This window comes from Cetorhinus maximus, chromosome 2 (assembly GCF_964194155.1).
Source record: "Cetorhinus maximus chromosome 2, sCetMax3.hap1.1, whole genome shotgun sequence".
NCBI classification, from domain to species: domain Eukaryota; kingdom Metazoa; phylum Chordata; class Chondrichthyes; order Lamniformes; family Cetorhinidae; genus Cetorhinus; species Cetorhinus maximus.
In genome coordinates this window covers 93401863-93419994 of record NC_135880.1, presented here as the reverse complement: position 1 = coordinate 93419994, position 18132 = coordinate 93401863, and the positions used below count along the sequence as shown (strand labels likewise).

At 43.6% G+C, this 18132-nt stretch overlaps 1 protein-coding gene across 2 annotated transcripts in view; it reads left to right on the top strand.

The window, feature by feature from the left end:
- LOC144695973 (aldehyde dehydrogenase 1A1-like) overlaps nt 1-13483 on the top strand; it is a 116057-nt gene extending 102574 nt beyond the window's left edge. For both annotated transcript variants that reach the window (XM_078567112.1, XM_078567120.1), the window contains exons 11-14: nt 2148-2312; nt 3608-3765; nt 3879-3953; nt 12924-13483. In XM_078567112.1, the coding sequence (XP_078423238.1) occupies nt 2148-2312; nt 3608-3765; nt 3879-3953; nt 12924-12996 (471 nt within the window). In that variant the 3' untranslated portion in view covers nt 12997-13483. The remainder of the gene's footprint in view (nt 1-2147; nt 2313-3607; nt 3766-3878; nt 3954-12923) is intronic.
- The last annotated feature ends 4649 nt before the right edge of the window (nt 13484-18132 follow it).

Below are 18132 nucleotides of genomic sequence, written 5' to 3'. Positions count from 1 at the left end.
ACAGCCTTGCCTCAATCACCTATCCAACAGCATTAGTAGAATCAGTAGTGGGTGAGGCAACAGAATGATTGACAGCTAAAGAGCTAGGAGTAGTCAGGGGCAAAGTATCCTCAATTTTTTTTTTAAGTACTAGGGCAATTTCTTTAACTGTGCAGCCCCTTTAAATATTTTTGCACAGCCACAATATAAAGCGGGCAACTTGTGAACAGCCTGTGTGGGAACTTTCAGATTGCTGTGTGGCTTAGAAGGAATATTGGTGGGAGAGGTATGAAACTCTTGGGGAGGAAGTCAACTTCTAAAGTTCTTTATTAATACAGAAATCTTGTTTTCTTCTAGGTACTGCCAGCTCTCTAGCTACGGATCCTTTCTCATTACTGCTGTTTTTTTCCATTCCTGGTCCATTTCCTTTCTCATTCTAGCCTGGTGGCTTTCCCAGTGCCAACTCCTCTCCTGCTGGATCACTTGTTTCTGCTACTTCCTCTTTTGTTCCTAATATCTCAATTTACAACAATGACTACACTTCAAAAGGATTTGACTGACAGTGAAGTGTTTTGGGGGCCTCCCGAAGTCAGATCCTGTGGTACTATTCAAAATGGAGAAAGAAAGTTCTTCCATTATCCTGGTCAACATTTCTCCCTCAGTCAATACCAGCAAAAAGAGATTACCTGACCATTTAACTCACTGGTGTTTGGTGGGACAATGCTGTGTACAAATTGGCCACTGAATTTGCATCCATAACATGAACTATAAAGTTCTCAGGGATAACCTGAGCCCATAGAATGTGCTACATAATGCAAACTCTTCCTTTTTTAAGAAAATAGCAGTAGTAGAGTTGTTTGATAGTGGTAGCCACTGCTTCACCCCAATCTGAAAACCTTCCCACCATGTTTAAATTAAATATATGTCTCAGACTTAATAAGTAATCAGCACAAGGACCTGAAAATGTCTTTAATTTCAATGAAAATAATTATCAAACAGCACTGTACGGCCCTACTACATATACAGAGTTCTAGGTTAATTATGGAACAAATGGCCAAACCTTAAAATTAAAGTAATGTAACTTTATGGCACAAGATAACTTTTGTGTTTGTTAACAAACAGACCAAAATCAGTAAGATTAAAATAAAAACTGTGAATTCTGTAAATCTGGGTTAAAGTATAGAAAATGCTGTAAATGCAAAGCAAGTTGTCATTTCAGACAAAAATAAATAAGAAAGATTTGTATTTATACGGCACCTTTCGTAACCACCATACGTCCCAAAGCACTTTACAGCCAATGGTGTTACTTTCATTTAAGTGTAGTCACTGTTGTAATATAGGAAATGAGGCAGTCAATTTGTACACGGTGTTAATAGTATGTTAATTATATTGTTAAGATACGCAGGTGATAGGCATTGTTTAATTAAGTACTTAGAGCATTTCTAAAGAGAGACTGCTTGGACACTGGGTTAGCAGGAAGGAAGCAGACATATGCAATGCTGCATTCTGTAAATAAACCTATTATCAAGAAAAGTATTAGCATCTAGTTTCATACTTCACCAACTGGTTTGGGAGTGAAATAACAAAGAGCAGGCTCCCATAAGCAGCAGTGTGAAATTTACCAGATAGTCTTTTCCTGTGATGTTGATTGATGGATAAATATTGGCCAAAACAATGGGGATAGCACGCTTGCTTTTCTTCAAAATAGTGCCATGGGATCTTTTATGCCCACCAGAGGGGGTAAATGGGGCCTGGCTTTAACCTCATCCAAAACACAGCACCTCCAGCAGTGCAGCATACCTCAGGACTGCACTGGAGTGTTAGCCTTAATTTTTGGCTCACATCCAGTAGCAGGACTTGAACCTACAATCTTCTGGTTCAGAGGTGAGATTGCTACTGACTCAGCCATTGCTGACACACTTTATATTTTAAATTTTCAAATATTTGAATTTTGGGACTTCTGCAAAGGGTGATCAAGTAAGGCAAACATTATTCTTTTCTTGTTAATTTAACTTTCACGTAATTGCTACAATAACCATTTTTGCACAGAATAATCCTATACAAAAATTTATTGGAGATAAAATGTTCTCAGATGCTTATATAATCATCATTATAATACTTTGTGTGCTAAATGTAGTCATTTATTTTTTGTAATAACATTTTGACAGATTGACCAGGAGCAGTATGATAAAATTCTCAGTTTAATTGAGAGTGGGAAGAAGGAAGGAGCCAAGCTGGAATGTGGAGGTTTGCCATGGGGAGATAAAGGTTTCTTCATACAGCCAACAGTTTTCTCAGAGGTTACAGATGAAATGCGCATAGCCAAGGAAGAGGTAATGTAGATTTGCACATGCCAGCTTCTAATACTGCTCTGCATTTTACTTGCACTCTTAAATAATTCATCAGAAAAGGGAAAGTTATTATTATTTTGTTTCATAGCAGAAGTATTCGCTTTCATGACCCATTAGTTCTAGCACAGCAGCCTCAGTAAGAATGCTGGCCTTAATTGATGTTTAATTCCAATATACCCTCAAAGGGAGAGCTTCCTCAGCTCTCAGACAGGCTGATAAAAGACAGAATTTCTTAATGAAGGCATGCTCCGTGTTGGGGAGGAGAGGCTGGCATGGTGCTATCTCATAAGAGAAGCGTTCCTCCTGGTACTAGTCCCAGAATACCAATTAAAGCAGCCATAACATCTGTAGACCAGATCATTAAAGCTGATTTTTTTTAAAAAAACAATATCAGCTAACTTAAAAAATGGGAATATCGTGAGAAAAATTGGATTCAGTTTTTTTGAAGATAGCTACAATATCTCCAAATTAGGTTATGTTTTTAAACTTCAACGCGAATACATGTTTTTATATATTAAAAACATGATGATTAACGATAGACTAATTAATCCTGGTTGTTCTTCAAATAGTACCAACCATTGGGTCATCGATGTTATTGCCATCTACAATATTTCTTAACTTAATGTTCTGCAGTTCTATAGTAATCTTGATTTAATTCATATTTGCTTTGCCATAACAAGCAATTTTATAACACTGCTGACTATTTTCCCTTGATTTTCAAATATTGATCCTCTGTTCTTAAGACAAGTACCACACTTGTGTATGACTCTATGGGCATCAACAGGGTTCCATATTTTTTCAAACCAAAATTCAACAAAGCGTAGTCTTGAACAGTATAAGCTTGCAGACTGTTTGACCATGAGACCTTGATGTTGCCTCACCTGGCACCCAGAGTAATCAATAGGACAAATAAATACTGTTTAATGTCACCACATAGTAGAAATCATCACTTGCCAAAGTTATGAAGTACCCACAATGAGGAAGGATTACATGTCTATTGGGTGTAGTGAAATTATGCAGTTTTTTTGTGAATGTCACGACACATAGTGACCAGAACAGTTCTTCACCCAAGTGTGTTGAGGGAGTTACTTAATTTTTTTAAAAAAGGAAAAGCAAGAAAACAAAATGACATAAATTATATAACAATGCACCTTAAACATGATCAATGTATTTATACTAGTAGTTAATACAGTACCAGTGTACAATGATTGATAAAATGATTGCGCATTAATTCTTGTTTCCTTAAAATTTATTTCCTCCTTTATATAAAAAAATAGATTTTTGGGCCAGTGCAACAAATTATCAAGTTTAAAACAGTAGATGAAGTTATCAAAAGAGCCAACAACACCCATTATGGCTTAGTTGCTGCAGTTTTCACCAAAGATATTAATAAAGCATTTACCGTGGCTTCAGCTCTGCAAGCTGGAACTGTGTGGTAAGTATTTTTTTGAAGTATTTAAAGAATATGGTAACATTCTACCGAGCTATATATGAACAGGAAGTTCTATTGCATTGATTGCACTGGTAAATATATTAATATTCCCACAGGGTTAATTGCTACAATGCCATGCATGTTCAGAGTCCTTTTGGTGGATTTAAAATGTCTGGAAATGGTAGAGAAATGTGAGTATTGAAAAAAAATTATTTTCATATTTAAGCCTTGTGCACACTTCTAGTTCAATGTCATTGTGTGTTACAAAATATGTGCAAATTTATATAAAGGGAATACATTAAGTTGTGCATTAGTGGAGGGAAGGATGTGAATTACAGTTTCTACTTTGCAGAGTCAAGAGGTCTATAGGAAAACTTGAAAATACTAAGAAAAGAAAAGCAAAGGTTAAAGTTTGGATTATGATTACACCAATTTTAACAGAAACCCTATTGGGGAGAAATTTTTGTAGTAGGTGAATCGACATTAGACTACACCCTTCCAGCAATATGTGAATGAATTTCTCCCGAATATGGGATTAAGGTACATATTTTAATAGCAGCACCAGCTCTAGGGGCAGGATTTTCCAGTCCTGCCCCCGGCGGGAATCATCGCAGGCAGGACGAAACATTTGAAGGACCAGCCAAAGGTCCATTCACTTCAGGCAGGAACTTTCAGTTCCGTCTGACCTAGGTTGTTGTAACGGTTCAGATTTTCTGAGGCTTCGGTTGCATTATGGTGCCTTGCTGGAATGAAGCATCACTTGGATCTTTTGCTGAATATTCCAACGTGTAATTATTTTTTGAATAGAAGGAGGCTCTGCTGCAGTCATGCACAAGCCTCATTTCAATATGAAAATCGGGTTCCACATTGAATCCGGCAATCTTGGTCACCCTGTTCTTTGTCCCGTACCTTGCCCCTTTGTGAAGGCTATGTCATGGAAATAAACTTTGCCTGCCTTGCAGTCTCTCTTAATATCAGGTTGCAGTTGCTATCACTGAGTTCAGGAGTTCATATTTTTGCCAGTGAACATTTCTCTGCTTATGCATTGAGCATCTTGCAGTCATTCATTTTCCTTCTTTTACATTTTTGTTGAAACTTTCAGTTTGATAAGGTGCATTTTCCCGGAATCTTGAGAATTTCTGCAGTAGTACAAAACGTAATTAATAAAGCTGCAATTGATGAGAATACTTTCTGGCCATTCCCATGATGTTGCATGAATTGGGTGAGGAGGACACATTCATGAAATTGAATTTTCAGGTCCAAAGACACCTAGGGAATATTGCATTGCTGTAAATACTTAAGGGCTCATGTTTACAAACACCACTCATACCTAGTTATGTCACAGGAGACCTATCTTGAATATCTCAGTGGCAGTGATGGAGGGCTGACTTTTCACCATGGAAGTGAGAAACAGGAGCCGGCCCTGTTTTGGGGTCATAAACCAATCTCCGGTGGGAAACTAATTAAAGTACAAATTTTCACAGGGGTGAGCACTTAATTCATATGGAGGCAGATTTCCTGTCTGCTTTGAGCCATTGGGGGCAGAATGGAGGTGGAGCAGATGAAATGTGGGACTCATTTAGACTCTCCATGGCAGCCATCACTGAGGCTGCTGGATGTCTTGAGTTTGGGATCTGTAGTTTGTCCCAAAGCCTTTCACTGCACCAGAGGGAAGCAAGATGCCACAGGGGAGCCAGTGGCTGGTATTCAGGGCAGGGCAGACTCTCACTTCATTGATGCCAACCTGGACCTAAGACTGGAGGCCATGAGGGAGAGGATGGAGGTCCTCTTCCCAAAGGATTAGAGAAGGTGGCCACCTCATTGAGCAACAGGGGCACCTCTCCGATCAGTGTTATCTCCCATGTCTCTAATTCCTCCTCTCAGCTCCTGCTCCTCCCACAATGGGCCAGCACCTTCCAGGGCCTGACTGTCCTCCAGATCTACACTCCTCTGAATGGTCATGTAATGGTGAGCGCAGCAGTCACCACAATCACCGAGCCCCTTAAAAGACAGTATTGGAGGGCACCACCTGACTGGTCCAGGCACCGGAATCATATCTTTGGAAGGCCAATAGCCTTCTCAGTGGTTGTCCTGCTGTGCAGGTGGTATTGGTTGCATTGCCTCTGGGGCTCTGGAAGAGGGCAGTATAGTCATTTTTCAAGTGATTTCCCTTGAATCCATCCATGTACTTCAGGAGTTGGAGGCAGAGGGGGATGAAGGACTCATGGCAGCTGCCAGGAAAGTGACACACACATGGAGGAAGCTCTTGTTGTGGTTGCAGATGTTATGATCCCAGCTGATGTTACTACTGGACAAGTCAGATTCCTGAGTGGAACCTGGCTTGATAGATCCTAACTTTCATTTTATTTAGAAACATTGAGGGCAGTTACTAAACAGAGTCACAGGCCGGGATTTTCCGTACCTGCTGGCGTTGGGCGTGTTTGATGGTGTCAGCGGATAATATGATGAGAAGGCCAAATGACGTTGTGAAACCAGTTTGCGATCGTCCGATCCATCCGCCAATGGCAGGTTGCATCCCCCGCGATCGGACGTCGGGAACCTCACTTTAATACATCAGCATATCATTATAAGGCCAGCCCACCAGACTCATCCCCACCCCCCTCCACCACCACTGGATTATCCATCTACATCAGTGGAAAAACATGCTGGTTCACAACTGTGACGTGCAAAAGTTGAGACTTACCGCCAGGGTCTTGCTCACATCGTGGACATCCGAGGAGCAGAAGAAACTGGAGCTCGACAGCAACAGGATCCTGCAGGAATGTCCATGGCATGCTGGGTGGATTCTCATGGACATGGCTCCACTACAAAGCAACTCACAAAGTTGGAAAGTCACTGTTGATGCTCACAATGGATGATGGTCGAGGGGTTAGGAGAGGAAGGTCTAGGATCAACTGGGAGAGGAAGAGGTGATGAGGGGAATGAAGGTGTCGGGGGTGTGAGATTGGGGGGGGAATGAAGGTGTCGGGAGGGTGAGGTTGGGGGGAATGAAGGTGTCAAGGGGTTGAGGTTGGGAGGGGGGGAATGAAGGTGTCGGGGTGTGAGGTTGGGTTGGGAGTAAGGGGGAGGAGGGGGTAACAGGGGAGAAGGTGACAACTGGGGAGGTAGGTATACTGGAGGGGGGTGGTGGAAGGTGTAAGGGAAGGAGTTCAGAGGGGGGAAGCAGTGCGGAAAGGAGAAGGTGTCCAGGGGAGAAGGAGTGTGGAGAGGGGAAAGAGCCCGGGAGGGGAAAGGAGTGCAGAGAGGGGAGGAAGTCTGGAGGGAGGGAGGAGCGCAGAGAGGGGAGGGGGTGAAGGAAGAAGTAAGGGTGGAGGAAGGAGTTGAGAAGGTGGAAGGAGTAAAGTTGGAGAAAGAAGTGAGGTTGTCTGAGAAAGTCAGGAAGGGGGAAGGAGTAAAGCTGGAGGATGTGAGACCAAAGGAAGAGGTAAGGCTGGAGGGAGGAGTTGGGAGGGGGGGGGGGGAGGACAAAGGGTGGCGGAAGGAGTAAGGGTGTCTGACGGAGTCAGGAAGGGCGAAGGACTAAGCAGGGAGTGGGAGTCTGGGGGCATGGGTGGACTAAGCGGGGTGTTGGGTGGGGGGGGCGTGGAGAGGGCTTCCGCTGGGGTGGGGTTCCAGGGAAGAGTAGGTTCCGGGGGTGCGGTGGGGGATGTCCAGGTGAATGTGCAAGGGAGTCATGTCCATGCATGACTCCTGAGAAGCAAACTGAGGATGGGCGTGGTATGAGGTATTGGTGAGAATGACCGAGGGCAGAATGAGGCAGTAGGGTGGGAGGGTGAGGGCTCAACGGTAGCAGTAGAAGGGATGGCGAGGATGGTTGGTGGGGACTCAGAGGCAGACACGGACCCTGGGGGTGGGGAGGAGGAGGAGGCCGGGGAGGTGAATATGGATTGAGTGGGATTTTCGGTAAGGAAGGGATCATACACGTTCACCTGGAAAAGGGTTGTGGCTGGTAGGTCATGGAGGGAAGGTGGAAGGTGATGCAAGGGGGGGTCAACTGTGATGGGGGAAAGGAAATGGGTGACTGGGGGAGGGGAACACACGAAAAACCAAATCCAGACCATGCTGTCCAAATTGAAAGTAAAACGAGAGTCATGGTGGGCGAGATCAGGTGTTGCATGGGAGTGTGATCAGTGGCTGGACGGAGATGCAGGTCAGCTCAGATGGACAACTGAAAGGACATTGAGGTGAGTATAATATGTGAAGTATCTGCATGAATGTGGGAGGGGGGTGGGGGTGTGGGGTGGGGTGGGGGGTGGGGGGGGTGGCGGGGGGGTGCTTGAACGAAGCTCCAAAAGGCCCTGCCCCACAGGCACTTCTCCCTCCAAGAATCACTAGTTGGCCAGCTGCTCCCTCTTTGGTGACAGAAGACAAGGTTGAGGGGCTCACAGGCAAAGGGGACTCAGAGGGAGAGGGCAGCCTCTGAGATTCCTGAATGGATGAACCAGGGGTGTCCAGCTGCTGCTCCTCCTTCCTTCGGGCGCCCCGGCCTGACTCCTGAGGGGAAGAAGCACCTAGAGGGATGTCAAGGTGCCCTGTTTCCCTCTGGCATTGCCACTGTAGGAACTTACTGCTGGACCAGGCTCTCTATGGCATTTGCCATCCCCCCCGTTGAGACTATCATACACGCATGTGTGGGGACCACTTCACCAGAGAGCAGGCGGACACACTCCTCTGACCCACATGCCACTCTGTTGAGGGCTTCCTACAGCTCTGCGTGATGTTCCCATGCCTTTGCTGACTGTCCAGGATGAGTTGGAAGGCTAAATCTAGAGGCTCGTCATCTGACTCGGACTTCACAGATGCCTCTTCCCCAGCAGTCCTCCAAGTGCCGAGGAGCTCGGCTGAACCTGCCTCTTCCTGCTGCGGACATGTGTCTGTGGGATGACCACCAGATTGTTAACCCAAGCAAGGTCCCACCGACATGTGTGTCTCTGCGTTGATGGAGGGTGTGGGTAAGTGCTGTGACGAGTCTTCCAGGCTGCTTATTTCCAGCTCTTCATTGAAAGGGGTGTCCTCTTGGCTGGAGGTGAGGACATGGATGGAGCTGAGGGACTGGCTGGCTGAGGGTGTCAGTCGCTTGGCAGAGCTCCCTGTGAACCAAAGTAGAGATAAGTAGTGCATGGCAGCAGAGTCAAAAGCAGGAGAGAGAGTACCCACATTTACACTGAGAGAAGGATGATGTGGCGCAGGATCTTTACAAGAGTGTTCACCGCCAACCTCACCATTACTGCAGGCACAGTCCACGCCCTCACCAGTCAGTGCAATGGTACACTCCTCAAAATGAGTGAGGGGCCTAATGTGGGCCAGTCCATCCCGGGGCTGGGACCTCTCCCTGCTGATGTGAGCAGGTTTTTCCTGCATGAAAACAGATGAAGAGAGTGTGAGAAGGACACATGGCATTGCATGGAATATTTGTGTGGTGAGCGGAGCCATGGACAGGATGGGGAAGTGAGCTCAAGAGGGTATGAGGCTGATGGAGATGTGAGGATGTATGTGAGAGTTAGTGGTATTGTCCCTTGAGGTGTGAGATCCCTGTGGATGTCTGATGGGTTTGTGAGTTTGAGTTGAGAGTGAGAAGAAGCGTGAGTTACCATGACGGAATGATGAGAAAGTTTACCCTGTAGCGGCACTGGGTCGATGCCCTCTTTTGCAGGGCATTAGCGCTGACCACCGCCTTCCAAGCCGGATTGATGGTGTTGCTGCCTATCCTGCAGCCAGAGGGGGTAGAGAACATCATGGCGAGCCTCCACTGCATCCAAATGGCACTCGAGGGACGCATCATTGAACCTGGGGGCTGCAGTCTTTTTGCCTTTCAGAGCCATGTCTTTGCAGCAGTTGTGTGCTGGAAGCACTGAGAGGTGTGCATGTGGCTGGACTTTAAATATGGCACCCGGCGTGCTGAAATAGCGAGGTGATGGTGTGATGTGCGAATGAGAGCCATCCCGCCATGAAAGCGGTGTGTTTCCCACATAATTAATGTGGTGGGTTTGAGACGTCATTGTGCGAAAAACCGCCATTGCGGCCGGCAGGTAAAACATTTTACCCACCCACTACCATGCTTAGTGCAAATCTGGGATGATTCTGCCCACAGAGTCAGCTGATGAACTTTTAACAAAAGAATAAAACATTTATTAAACAAGAAAAAGATGAACTGTATTACACTACTCCTTCGCCCATAACCATACCTTTACAGATTTATACAGATTCGTAAGAATAACACATGTTACAAAATCTATCTTATACTCTAATGTTCACAGTAAGTATACAGTCCATGTAAAACAATAGGCGACCTGTGGACAGACACAAGGTGACAGATACCCCCATACATAAATGCTATGGATTTCTCATCAACTCGCCCCAGACGCTTGTTACACTGTGGGCCAACCAATCTCACTGAACTCTGTCTTTCACACGAGGGTTTCCAATCTCCAGTCTCAAAGAACTCACTTTGGAATCTCCTCCCAAACGGCGCTTTCTCTCGGATGCCTTCCACAATCTTCCATCTCCAGGGTTTCGATCTTTCCTTCCAATCTTCCTCTCCCCTGGGTCGACAAGTGCATTCAAGCTTTGCTTTCCATGCACTCTCTCTCAGATACTCAGCCATGCAATAGAACACTGCTGCTTCATAGTAAGGAGTCACCAAGCTTTGGCTGTCTCCTTGGATCTTCTGTCTTTTTGCAAGCCCACTCTGCCTTGAATCTGCTCTCCTGCAATTTTCTCTCCTAAACTCAGAGCCTTTTCCTCTGCTCCTTACTTCAGCTTCACTGAACAGGACCTGTTCCTAATTCCTGTTCTTGTTCCCTGACTTAACTGTCTTCCTGGGACTTTCTTTTGTCGCCACTTTCTGGGACTTCCTTCTGTTCTTTTGGGAAATCTGCTCTCTGCAATTCACTCTCCTGGTCAGCTTCCTCACTCTGTAGTATCCACAGACCATCTGAACTCAAACTGCTCTCTTGTTTCTCTCTGCCTCTCTGTGTGGGCCTCCTGTTGCTCAGCGACAGCCCAGTTTTTCTACTTTGCTTTAACTTCCCTAAACCACTTCAAGAGTTGTAAAACCTATTTAGGAATGCAGGTGTACAAACAGAGCTTAGAGTTTTTTGGGCTCCATTTCACAAAACCTCTAAAATGAAACCAAACCCCAGGTTCACCTTTCTCAACATGTAAATTAAAAAAAACTTAAAGTTATATCTTGTTTCTAACACCCACAAATACAAATGTAAATACTTACAACTATCTCTACTTCCTAATACAGGCCAATTAAACACTGAAAGAGTGGAAGTTCTTCCTGTTGATGAATTTTATGGCTGGTCACTGGATGCTTTAATGGCCACATGGTACAATCGATGATACCCTGCACCTGAGAGAATTCAATGATAAGGCAAAACCTACCGCCCTATGTCTCTGCGAGGCCATGTCAATCTTTAAATGAGTGTACTGTCCAGCTCTGGCAAAGGCAGCATTAGTGACCAGCAATATGCTGTATTGTCTGCAGCTGATCCTTGGAAGGAGCCAGAAGTGAAGAAGTTCAAAGCCACAGTGATTTTGGCAACTATTGGCAGGGCATGGAAACTAATGCTGTGAAGTGTGAGATCTTCTGTGACAAGGACACAGATCTCAGTGAACATCTGCCTGGAGAGTTACAGTCTCCTGCAGCACTGGGTCTCGGTTATCTCCAAGTCCTCTGTCTTTGGCAGTGGATCTGTGTTATGAGCTTGGCCTATGTTGCCTTTCTGCCCTTCTTTCCTCTCCTGTGTCCTCCTGATCCTTGTTTTTTCCTGCAGAGTGTGGCCCCTCATCGCTGCAGAGGCCAAAATCAGACTGTCATGCCCCAATTGCCAGCTGGACCCTACCTTCTGGGCAGATGGCTGCTCAATTGTCCATGGCAGCCTTGTCCCTGACTCTTCTGCCCCTGTGATGCCAGGGCATATAACCCATTAAAAGCCCAGGCACTTTCCCTGTCACCTGTGCAATGCCAAGGGCATCCCCTTACCAATCCCCTTTTTGCCCCACTGACCCTCTTATGGGGTCCTGGGGGAGCCATGACTGACTTCCCATTCTGTACTGACTTGCATTCTACTGGTCAATTCCTGCAGGCATAGATAACCTCTTAATGAGTGTTTATATTATCCTAACTGGCCTGAATTGGAGGGGAAGCAGGATTCCTGTCCCACTCGCCCCCTCATTATTGGAATTGGCATGCTGCCTCGAGCTGTTATTTTCAGAGCCATACCCCCTGCCTCCATTTCCATCTTTAGGAGGCTTCAAAAATTTAACCTACAGTTTTCCTTGTGTGCAGCCTGAACTTTAAGTTGACCACAACAAAAATGATAAAAGGAATCCCAAACAATCTCTCTTCTGGGCCAAGACTTTGTGTTAGAGTTATCATGGTTGTTTTTGCTTAGCCTCATACTTTGCAGGTGGAACTTGAAACTGACATGCACGAAACGTTACAGTGCTCTGCTGCAGTTGTATCCTCCATCTTCAGTTGTGTGCAAGAGTGCAACATAGAAGTGTTATTCCCTGCACTCTCACCTTTAGGGAGCAGAAGAAAAGCAAGTATTCATACAATTAAGGGCACGCTTAGCTTAGTATTTCTCTGGACTTTGGAAAACTCCTTCCTCAGTTACTCCCAAGTACAGTGGACCTTGGAAACTATAATTAGTGTAGCTTTCACCATTGCCTTTGAGAGCTTCACTTCCTACTCCAAAAAGGCATACCTCTTGTAATAGGTACTTTGTTGATAGTGAAAGGAGCAATTTAGCTCACATTGTTACTTGCAGACATGTCCCCATTCAACAGTTTGTTTGCAGTGCCAATATTGTCTCTTTATGAGCCAACAACAACCCTTTGAATGCAGCTAGACAGCTGGATTTCACAACTGGCAAACAATTGCACTGCTGATGCATTCCATGTGGATGGAGCCAGTTGTAATGAAGAGGGACTTGCCTCATTAAATTCAATCAAGTCAGTCCTCTTTACTGTGGGCTTGGGGATAAATGTAGTCCTAAATTTGCTGGTCGCAGAAAGTTAGGACCAAAGTCATCAAATACAGATACATATTCAGCTATGTAATGACCTACAGATGAATAGGAATTTTGAGCATCTGAGCAACATTACTGAATATTATTCTTTTTGTCTAGGGGAGAATATGGTCTCCAGGAGTACACCGAGGTTAAGACCATCACCATCAAAATTCCACAGAAGAATTGCTAAAATATTCTAAACTAAAATGTTATGCCTGAAGAAGTAGAAAAAAACTAAAAACACCATGTACTGAGCTGTATCTGAAGTCAAAAGTAATGCATCATGTTTCATCTGTGTAATTTCACAATAATGCAAGCCTGTGTCTTACAACTGCTTTGCCCCAAGACGTATAAATAATATATCAAAATAGTATTTACCTGTTAGTGTTTATGCAGCAAAATAGTGATAAAAAAATTTAGTTTTACTAATGCTTAGTTTGGATTTTTTTTTTGTTTCTAATGTTTGGGTTTTAGTCATTTAATAAGAGGCTAAGCTCATCTGATTCTGTCAATCAACATGATGAAGGTTCTAGTTTATGTTTGATGCAATAATATTTAACTAATATTGCAAATCTGTAAAACTGCTCTGAAATTCATCTATTCATCAATTTATTTGAAATGTCAGTTGATATCCTGCAGGTTGTAAAAAAAATACATTAAAATGTGTACCCACTATTTCCAAGCATTTTTGACAGATAAAAGATCAGGTAAATGGTGTGTGCATGATATCAGGTTGGATTTAATAAAAGGTAAATGCATTAGTTTCAGATAACTAAGCAAACAAGGGGCTATAGCAGCTCTAATTATGCAAATGAAATCCCTCAGCTAGAATGGTGAAGATCACCACTGCAATTCAACCATATTATAAGTGAGAGATTTCACTAATGTCTTAAGCCCCACATAAGAAAAAGACTTGCATTTATATAGCAACTTATCACCACTCTCAGAAGCATCTCAAAGCACTTCATACATAATGAGTTTCTTTGAAGTGCAATAACTACTTATGTAGGTGATTAAAAAGAAAAGAAATTACACTCTAGAACATTGGTTACCATAGTAAATACATCAATCAGTTGTAAACAGTGCTACAGACAGACATTAGCTTGGCAGGCTCATAAGAAGATCTACAAGAGTGTAAATACAAGTCATTCCATATTGTTTTTCACATTTGTTTTCCTTTCTGCTTCTTGCATTGATATCAAGACTGAGCATATTGGGTTCAAAATTTCTCTCGTCATGCACAGATAAATTGTAAATTGGTTAATGAATATTTCTTCTCTTTCATATTTCCAAGCTAATCATGAATGCATTATTTTAAGGTATGTTCACACGACACATTTAGTACCAATGCAAAATGGTGTCAACTTCTCACCAAAGTTAAATACGAACACCGGAAATTTCTTCAGATGTCCCCTGCTCTGCCACTGCAACTACAGCCAATGCTAAGCTTTCTGCTTAAGTTAGGTCAGTAAAGTGGGAGAAGCCCCAAGGAATGGCCCAGTGGTGAAGCAGGAGAAATCCTGGGAATGTCCTGGTGGCAAAATGTAAATTGGGTATATAGGGCCAAGGCCCTATAACTCATCTGAAGCTGGAGTGAGACTTCTTCCTATAGAATCATGGAATCATAATATGGTTACAGAACAGAAGGAGGCTATTCAGCCCATCGAGACCTTGCCAGCTGTTTGCAAGGCCACTTCAACTGGCCTCACTTCCCTGCCCTTTCCCTGTACCCCTGCAATTGTTTTCTCTTCAGGTACTTATTCAATTCAATTTTGAAAGACACAATTGAATCTATCTCTAGTGCACTCTCAGGCAGTCCATCCCAGATCCTAACATCACTTGCTTAAAAAAGTCTTTCTTCATGTCACTGTTGGTTATTTTACCAATCACCTTCAGTAGGCGTCTCCTGGTTCTCAACCCTCTAACAATAGGAACAGTCTTTCTCCAATTATTCTGTCATCCTAATGAAATAACTTAATCAAGCTAATTAATTACAATTTGCCTTTAACAAACCTGGCTGGCTTTCCTTAATTAATCCACACTTGTCTCAGTGATTGTTAATTGAGTCCCAAATGATCATTGCTAAAAGTATGCTTACCACCAAGGTTAAACTGGTTGGTCTGCAGTTGCTGGGTTTTTTGTTACACCCTTTTTTGAACAAGGGTGTATCAATTGCATTTCTCTAGTCCTTTTGCACCACCCCGCTATCTAAGGAAGATTGGAAGATATGGCCAGTACCTCAAGTTTTCATTCTTACTTCCCTCAGTATCCTCAGATGCATCGATCCTGGTGATATATCAACTTTAAGTAGAGCCAGTCTTTCCAATACCTGTATTTTATCCTCCAGGAAGTCTCCCTCACTACAATCTTGTTGTTGGGCTGAGTCCTGACTCTGGATTCATGCTGTATTTGCACTTTAACTGCAACATTTGTGTGAAGTGACAGTTGTAATCTGAATGAATGCTGAGAAACAATAAGGGAAATGCATGTATGATACTACTCTACATATCAGTTCATACAAATGAATTCTTATCCATTTTCTCCTCCTCAAATTCAGTCTTTCTCATATCATGAAAGTGATAGAACTCCTTGCTTCTCTCATTCTTTCCTTCCTCTTAAAACCTAAAGAGATTTAAAATTCAGCTTTCCTAATTATATCTCCATGACTTAGCTCATCCTTTTATATTCTTGTTGCTGTCCTGTAGCAGGCTATAGGTGTCATTCTAATGATGTGGCACTCCTTGAACAGAGCTTCATGTGTTGGGAATGCCCATTTGGAATTCAGGTATGGAGGTTCGTACAACTAACTCAAGGTCTAACTTATCTTCCAGTTATTAAAAATGAACCGATACTTATGTCGACCAGGAATTTTGCATACAGACTTCTACATCTACATTCCTAATATGTGTTCCTCTCATATGAAGCTGAATAATGAAAACACTAAATCATAGCAGGTAGTTTGAACCTAATGCACTATGCAGGAAATCCATAGGATTTAATGGAATGCTGGTTTAACACCCACCTAATATTGCTCTCCATTAAAGTGTAAAACAACCTTGCACTCAATCCTTTCCAGCAAGTAGGTGAATTAAAATTGCCCCCTAAAGTCCAAGCCATAGTCCTTCACCTCAGACATGCAATAATTAGATGAAAGATAATACCATTATAACTGACAACATAATGTTGCAATTATGAAGTGATTTTATTATGTTATCTTTAAAAATGTATGTAAATGTGGTCAAAATTAAGGAAGACTTGAAAAATAGCTACAATCTTGCTTTGCAACAGTGCTAAAAGTTTTGTATGCAGAATACAATTCTCTTTCAGTAAGTGACACAGGCTACCGAGGCATATGACTGCATTCATGTTGAGCTGCGAACAAGTTGTTAAATTTGACTTTATTTTTTTTTCCAAATTTGTCCATTTTGGATTAAATCAGGCTGTGGAAGTAAAATGTATTCACTTAAGGCATTCTAGTTGGTAATTGATGATGAATCTGAATTTAAAATGTATTGTCAAACCATGAAATATGAATCCAGATTATGGATTCAGAGAACCAAATCTGCTTCCTTCACCTGCCTCTCTAACTCATGCTTCAATCTAACCTTGACACTGAAGTAACAGCAGTCATTTAAGCACTACTCCAGAAAGGTGCATGCAAAAGATGCCACTTATGTTTTGCTTTTGTGGTTTAACTAATTGTTGTAAGATATCTCAATGTAGCATTTAGCAGTTATAATGGCTTAGTGCTTTACACTGGACAATCATTGTTATGACACACGTGTTATAGATATGTACAACACATGGGCTTGAACATTTATTGCAATTTATTTTGAAGATGCAATCATTAACCCTAGGTAATGTGAGTGTATCAATATATTTGTGTTAGGAATGTTTTCCACTATGAAACAGCATTAAAGAAAGCGTTTAAAAATATTTTAAATGCATTCAGTTATAAACTATAAGCTAGGTAGACGGTCACTACATTGCTTGATGCACTCAAAGCCGCATAGCCCTTTGCATTCAGCTTCTTCCTGGCTGCAACTGGGATAACAGCAACATCATTCAATTTGTAGTTCATGCTCATAGAATCATAGAATGAAGTTATTGGCCCACCTGTGCTTTGAAAGAGCTATCCAATTAGTTCCAATCTTCGGCTCTATCCACAGGAAACTTTTTCAATTATTTATCCAATCAGGTGAATGCTGCCATATTTGCAAAAACAAACATTTTCATATTCTCCATGGATAACCTGCAGCAGCATAGGCTCTAGGAGGTGATTTTATGCTCTCCCTTTGGCAGGTTTGAAGGCGGGGGCAGGGGGAGCGGTGGGGGGGCAGGGGGAGCGGTGGGGGGGCAGGGGGAGCGGTGGGGGGGCAGGGGGAGCGGTGGGGGGGCGGGGCGGGAGGGAGAGGGGGTGGGGAGGCGGGAGGGAGGGTGGGGGGGGTGGGAGGGATGGTGGGAGGGGCCGGGAGGGAGGGGCGGGAGGGGGGGCGCGGGGAGGGGGGCGGGGGGGCACGGGGGGAAGGGGCGGGGGCTATGGGGGAGGGGCGGGGGGGAGGGCAACGAATGCAGTAGACTAAGTTAGAGGAAATAGAGGAAATTCGTTGCTCCCAATGCGGTCTCCTCTACATTGGAGAGACCAAACGTAAACTGGGCGACCGCTTTGCAGAACACCTGCGGTCTGTCCGCAAGAAAGACCCAAACCTCCCTGTTGCTTGCCATTTTAACACTCCACCCTGCTCTCTTGCCCACATGTCTGTCCTTGGCTTGCTGTATTGTTCCAGTGAAGCCCATCGCAAACTGGAGGAAGAGCACCTCATCTTCCGACTAGGCACTTTACAGCCTTCCGGGCTGAATATTGAATTCAACAACTTTAGATCTTAAACTCCCTCCCCCATCCCCACCCCCATTTCCGTTTCTTCCCCCTCCCTTTTGTTTTTTCCAATAATTTATATAGATTTTTCTTTTCCCACCTATTTCCATTATTTTTAAATCTATAACTATAATACCCTGTCAGTCTTTCCACCCCACCCCCACTAGAGCTGTACTTTGAGTGTCCTGCCATCCATTCTTAATTAGCACATTCTCTTAGATAATATCAGCACCTTTAACACCTCCCTGTTCCTTTGTCTGTAACATCTTTTGATCATCTGTATCACTGCTTGCTTGTCCCTACAACCACCCCACCCCCCCAACTTCTCCCCCCCGCCCCCGACCTTAAATCAGCTTATATTTCATCCCTCTCCTAACTTTACTCAGTTCTGCTGAAGGGTCATGAGGACTCGAAACGTCAACTCTTTTCTTCTCCGCCGATGCTGCCAGG